The sequence below is a fragment of the Ursus maritimus genome, unplaced genomic scaffold, assembly GCF_017311325.1.
Source record: "Ursus maritimus isolate PB19 unplaced genomic scaffold, ASM1731132v1 scaffold_3, whole genome shotgun sequence".
Lineage (NCBI taxonomy): Eukaryota > Metazoa > Chordata > Mammalia > Carnivora > Ursidae > Ursus > Ursus maritimus.
Genome location: NW_024425563.1, coordinates 23,162,150 through 23,168,377, shown reverse-complemented (window position 1 = coordinate 23,168,377; position 6,228 = coordinate 23,162,150). Strand labels below are relative to the sequence as shown.

The 6,228-nt window shown below is 49.3% G+C and overlaps 1 protein-coding gene across 1 annotated transcript; it reads left to right on the top strand.

The window, feature by feature from the left end:
- Window positions 1-1,325: 1,325 nt before the first annotated feature.
- On the top strand, window positions 1,326-3,981 carry HILPDA (hypoxia inducible lipid droplet associated). Its single transcript, XM_008705843.2, is given in 3 exon segments — window positions 1,326-1,507; window positions 2,367-2,584; window positions 2,587-3,981. Coding segments are annotated over 2 exon segments (189 nt in total). The 5' UTR covers window positions 1,326-1,507; window positions 2,367-2,433; the 3' UTR covers window positions 2,625-3,981.
- The last annotated feature ends 2,247 nt before the right edge of the window (window positions 3,982-6,228 follow it).

Below are 6,228 nucleotides of genomic sequence, written 5' to 3'. Positions count from 1 at the left end.
AGCACAAAAACAGACAAAACTCTAAAGTAAGGAAAGACCAGAAATTCCTGCGGGCTAAGCAGAAAAAGTTAATTTTTAAGTACCTGCCCGCCAGCACGTCTCCATCCCCAATTTCTCCTTTCCCCACCCACTCCTCCGGGAAAACAAGACCGCAAGCCTAAAAAGTAAGGGAAAGGTCCCAGTTGTGATTTGGCTCCTCCCATCCTGCTCTTCTGTCCTTTTCCCGCAAAATCGCAGAGCCTGTGCAAGCTCCCGGGTTCTTGCCCCTGTGGCCCCTGCACTTGACCCTGACACACGGAACCGCCGGTCCTACAGCTCTGTGGACCTGCCTAGACTCACCTGCCCCGGCGCTTTGGTCCACTGCCCTCCCCCTCCCCAGGAGGAAAGCAATGAAACCGCTGACAGCCTTCCGGCATGAGGGTTCCTTCCCAGTGTCTCCCCAGGACTCTCTTTTCTGAGATCCGCCATTGGGTGCTCTCACAGCAGAACATCTACATTTCTCGGGGGGCGGGGGGGGGGAGATGCTTAGTAAGTCTTCCCAACCTCCAGGTCTGGGTATGAAGCTGGATCGTCACCTCCCAGCTCTTTGGTTCGATCTGAAAGTATCTTTAAAAATCATCTAGTGGCCGCATTTTAGGTGAGAAAACAGGCGCAGTGAGTACAAAGTGGCTTGTCCGTGTGCGGTCAGGCACAGCCGCCAGGGCCAAATGAGTATCTCACGTTTTCTTCCACAGGACAAACTTTCGTAGAAAGCAGACCTTAATACGACGTAAAAGAGTCTCGCCATTCCAGTCTCATCAATGGCAAATTAAACCTCAGGACTCGGAATGGGAGAGTGGGGGGTGACACCTTCAGTTTTGGTACTTCTAAAAAGTGAAAATCAGCTCTTCAGTCGCTGGAATTTAAATATTGGGTGGGGGGTAGGGATCTGATGAATTCTGGCAATCAGTGCTTTGTTGGAATGTGTGGTGAAGAAGCCCTTCTCTGCTGTCCCGCCTTCCTTTGACCAGAGGGCCTTTGGATTTGGGCACTTAGGTGTGTCTCCAATCCACTTGGTATGGGAGTAAATGGACTGATTCCCTCCCGTTTCCTGCAGCAGAAGAAGGCAATCCAAGTTAACACATACGCTAGTCCTACTGCCGTCCCCCGTGACTCAGCCCCAAGCTGTGTTCTTTCTGAAACAGGTCAGACTGGGGGCACAGCGCCGGAGCCCAGACCTCGGACCACCCCCGCCTGGGGGCGGGGCCGCGGACGTGCGTCAAGCCCTGTGCGTGCGGCCCAGTGCGTGCGGCCCGAGTGCGCGTGCGCGGCTCCGGGGCGGGGCCGTCGCTATAAGTGGGCGGTGTGGGCAACGTCGTTCTGCTCCTCCTTGCCTAGGGCTGCGCTTTTATATGGTGAGAGTCGTCTGGGCTGCGAGTTAGCGCTATTCGGGAGCTGACTTTTCTGCGGACTCTTGCACGACCCGCGGTTACAGCGAGCGGACCGCTGCTGGCCCTTCCTCCTGGAGGTGAGCGGCCCTGTGGGCTTCCCCGGCTCTCCGCCCCCATTCCCCAGGCTGCGTTGCCCCGCGGGCCGCCTCGGGTTCCCGGCCTGGGGCCGCGCCTCCCGGCCTTCTGCTCCTCTCTCTGTCCCCCTGGGTCCGGAGTCAGCCGCTCCAGCCCTGTTAGGGATGGTCCTGTGTTCATGTGGCTGTCCTCACGCTTTCAAGTGCTGGGTTAGGCGTCCCAGTCCTGCCCTCCCAGAGCGTGGCGTGTTGTGTGTGCGCTGCCTAATTTCTTGCCTGGATTGTAAACCCTATGAGGGCAGGGTTCGTGTCTACCGGACCCCTTATGGCCCTAATACCTTCCCGGCTGCCTAACATATTATAGGTATTCAGGGTGTATTCGTTAAATAAGTGAACTTGATAGGTTTGACTGTCTCAGAATTATTTTGGCTTTACCAAAAAGTTGATGATTAACTGGAACCTGACTGAGATGTGAGGAGAACCTCTAGGCAGGTTGCTTTCTCAGGGGCATGTCCTTAACCTCCCCCCTCGAAAACGAAAAGACTCCGTTCAGGCCCGTTTGGTCCCTGGATTGCGGCGTGGGGATTGTGCATTGCATCTGGCAGAAGTAAAAGGTTTTACTTTAGAAGAAGTCAGATTTTTAAGGTGTGCCCTTGAATTAGTCCCAGAAGCAAGACTAGTTCTGCAGCCATGGAGTTTACGGTGTAAATGTGCTCGGAGATTCCGTTGCGGAAGAACATCTACTGGTCCCTGTCTCTCTGACTGGCTGAGCCTCACCCTTAGTTCCATGGGAAGACAGGTCAGGACTAGATGCATGCATATCCCAAAAGGTTGTAAATTAACCTCACCTCTCTTTCCTCAGTATCCAGAGGCCTTGGAGAAGCGAAGACAGCTCTATTACTCTACAGAGGAGTGGGGTCCTTTCAGCCATGAAGCCTGTGTTGAACCTCTATCTCTTAGGTGTGGTGCTGACCCTGCTCTCCATCTTCGTTAGACTGATGGAGTCCCTGGGAGGCTTACTGGAGAGCCCATTGCCTGGGAACTCCTGGACCACCAGAGGTCAGCCAGCCAGCACAGAACCGCCAAGGGCATTCCAGACCATCCATCCAGAGGGGTGTGATAAGACCTCTCTCCACCAGCTATAACCTTGGAACACTGGCCTAAACACATCCAGGTGGTTGTCCAGTTGCTGGGCAGGAAAGCTCAGAACATAAGTGTTATCAGAACTGTTACCAGGCCCTCGAAGGGCCTCTCCATCTCGATGCTCCTTGCCCTGGAAAAAGAAGCCTAATATACAGGTGTGAGCAGGTTGCCTATGACTGCGATGGAATAATGTTACTGCTTTCCCCAGGGTCTGTATGCTCTGGTGTCCTTGGCAACATGGCTCTGATGCCTCTTAGATAGGGACTTGTGCGTCATATTCAGCTGTTGGGAGATGGTGCCGTTTTCATCCCTGCTTCGTCAACATCTGCCAAGAGTTCTTCAAGCTTAGATGTTTTATGGTCAGTTTATGTGGTGGTCAGTTTCTCTTCCACAAGAGCTTGTCTGTGTGTGGACAACAGTTGAAGTGGTGTATGGGTTGGTTGTACAGAGGGGGATGATGAAATAGTCAGTGTCCACCTCTCGTTTCACATGGTAAAGTCCTTTCTCCAACACAGCATGTATGCGTGTATATTGATCTGAAGGGGGCAGTGGGATGACAAAGCCTGCTCAAGAATGGCATTATGGCCACCATGTGGCTTAAATGAATTTTTCTAATGAAATAAAAATGGTATATATATTTCTAGTATGTGTCATATTGACCTCTGCCCTTGAAATTAGTGGTGGGGAAGGGTCTTAATTCCTAGATTTGGGGTTTGACATCTTAAAAACTCAGGAGCAGAAAAGTACTTAAAACACTTTGTTTAAAAATGTCGGGGCGCCTGGGTGGCTCAGTCCATTAAGCATCTGAATCAATCTCAGGGTCGTAAGTTCAAGGCCCTCATTGGGCTCCACACTGGGCATAGAACCTACTTAGAAAAACATAAAAAATGAAACATAACACAAATAAACCTGAATTTGGAGGCAAGGGCAGTTGGGTCTGCCCTGAATCCACCAGTTTTCTGAGCCTGGGCCAAGAATATTCTAGTCCTCTCTTGACTCTTCATTCCTAAAGAAAAGGAAAAATGATTATTTCTTCTAGCACCTTCACCTTCAGTCTCCGGGGGAAAGAGGACTATCTGTCCAGTAGGCTTTGTTTTTTTCTTCTGTACTGCTGTTATCCACCAGAACGAGTGCTCAATTTTGATTGTTCTCCGGGTCAGCTGGTAAATGTCCACACTTCACAGTTGTTGTTGCTCACTCCCAGATCTTCACAGCTTGGCTCTTCCACACAAATGGAGGGTTTGGGGTTTTTTGTATCCACTACTCCTCCAACCCCTACTGTATGTTGAAGTGCATTCGCTCCTCTGCCCATGGTAATATACCCATTTACACTCTCTTGATGTGTGTTGTTTTATCGATGGTGAGTTTGATCTACTTTTGCCAAAGGGTGCGAATGGAGTTTGGTGCCTCTGTTAAGCCACTGTTGCTTCCTGACTTGCTCTTGAGCCTGAGTGCCACTACTCTGGAAGCTGGTGGTTTGGGCATCACTTCTGTTGCACTATGGTGGTCACTAGTGGCTGTTTAACAAGTATTTCCAGCTTTCCACCTTCTGGGCACGTGGTACGACCTGGCTCCCAGATCCTCTCTGGATGGCTGGGGTTAGGTGGCTCGTCTCTCGGTAGCGTAGTACACTAAAAGATATGGTTGGCTTTTTTTTTTTTTTAAGATTTTATTTATTTATTTGACAGAGATAGAGACAGCCAGCGAGAGAGGGAACACAAGCAGGGGGTGTGGGAGAGGAAGAAGCAGGCTCATAGCAGAGGAGCCTGATGTGGGGCTCGATCCCAGAACACTGGGATCACGCCCTGAGCTGAAGGCAGACGCTTAACCGCTGTGCCACCCAGGCGCCCTGATACGGTTGGCTTTTAATCTCTGATTTCAGGCACTTTCACATGCCAGTAGCTATCCTAGAACATATTACTTAAATTTGATATGTTTTCTCATTCTCACACCTCCAACTCATTCGGGTTGTTTTTAAGTGGGAGAGCTGTACCTTAAGCTTCTCTCCCCCAAGCGGTTTAATTGAAATGGTTTACAGGGTGCCAGAACCTTTGTGAGGTCTTCACTCTAAGACAATTAATCTACTTGGAGATTTTAACAACAGACGTGATGGCCATACCACTGTTTCAATCTTTCCTGTGAGTAGGGTGACCGGCTGTCCCCATTTGCCTGGCAAAGGGATTTTCTGGGATGCAGTGCTTTCAGTGCTAAAACTGGGACAGGTCTGGATAAGCCAAGACAGTCTGTCATCTTTCCTACAAAGCTGAGTTTGAATTGACATTTGATACTGCAAACATTTCTCAGTTTTATCTGTTAACCAGGTAGGGATGAGAAGTAGTTGCTTCTCCAAACCCTGCAAACCCACTGATTTCTGTAATCTCTTTACAGCCCTCGTGCCTGTTTGCAAGCTGGCCAGTTCTTGTCTGAGCTAATCTTGTGCTTTGTCAGTGGCAACCAACAGTATCCAATTCAGGCTGTTAAAATTCTGTTCTCTGACTTTCTCTTAATTAGATAGATTAGGTCAAGTATGTCTCTAAGTTACTGCAGGCAACACTTTTACCAAATACTTTGCTACTGTATCACATGAGTTGCCTTCTTCCCATCTTTCAGTAAGATCTCTTCGCTGCCTGCCCTCCAAGTAAATTAATGTCCCACATTCTAAAGTTTTTCGTTGTTTTAAATGTGCAACACCCACCTCTACAGTCCTGTCTCCCTATCAGTCAAGAACACATTAGGTTAGGTTAGGCGGCAGCAACAACTGAATTCTCAGTAGCTTAAAACAGAACGGTTGCCTAAGACTGTGCTCCCAGGAAGCCGAATTAGGGCCAAATTAGGGAATATTCCCTTCCCCCAGGGTAAGGGGCCTTGTTCGCATCTGCTCAGTGGCACATCCGGATTGCTAGGCTGCTGTGTTTCCTGTTCCTCCCCTTTCCCCTTCGTGCATTCATCTCATCCCTGCTCCACCGATACTTATTCGACGTGTGGGGGCTTATTTTTTTAGTTTATAGTCTCCATCTCAAGCCACATAGGAAAGTAGTGTAGACTATTGTGCATCACTCAGAGATTCTTGAATTTGAACTTGATGTTGTAGCTGAAGGGAATTACTGGGTTGTCTTCTTCGGGGAGTTATGGTGGATGCAGGAGGGATAGTGAGCTGAATGATTATTGACTAGAGGGTCATCAGTGACCCTTGCCTTTCAAGCACATGATAGAAGTGCACTTCCTGACACCTTTGTGGTTGGACAAGGCCATGAATTAGTTCTGGCCAGTGAGTTGTGAGTAGAAGTGACTTGTGCCAATTCTAGCTTGGAACACCTAAGCACTGGTTCAAAAACCTCCAAAACCTTCTTTAAACTTCTTTTTCCCTCCACTACAGTGACTAGCAATGCTCCAAAGGGAACTGCTCCATTAACGTAGGTCCTGGAGTGAGGATGCCATGGGGGGGAGCCCTTGACTACTTATTTACATGTAGTGTAAATAAGAAAGAAACCTGTGTTCTGTTAAGCTCCTGCAGCATGACTTGGCCTATCCTGACTGATACATTGCCTTCAGCACCTACCGGCTACTGTGCTTTGACTAAG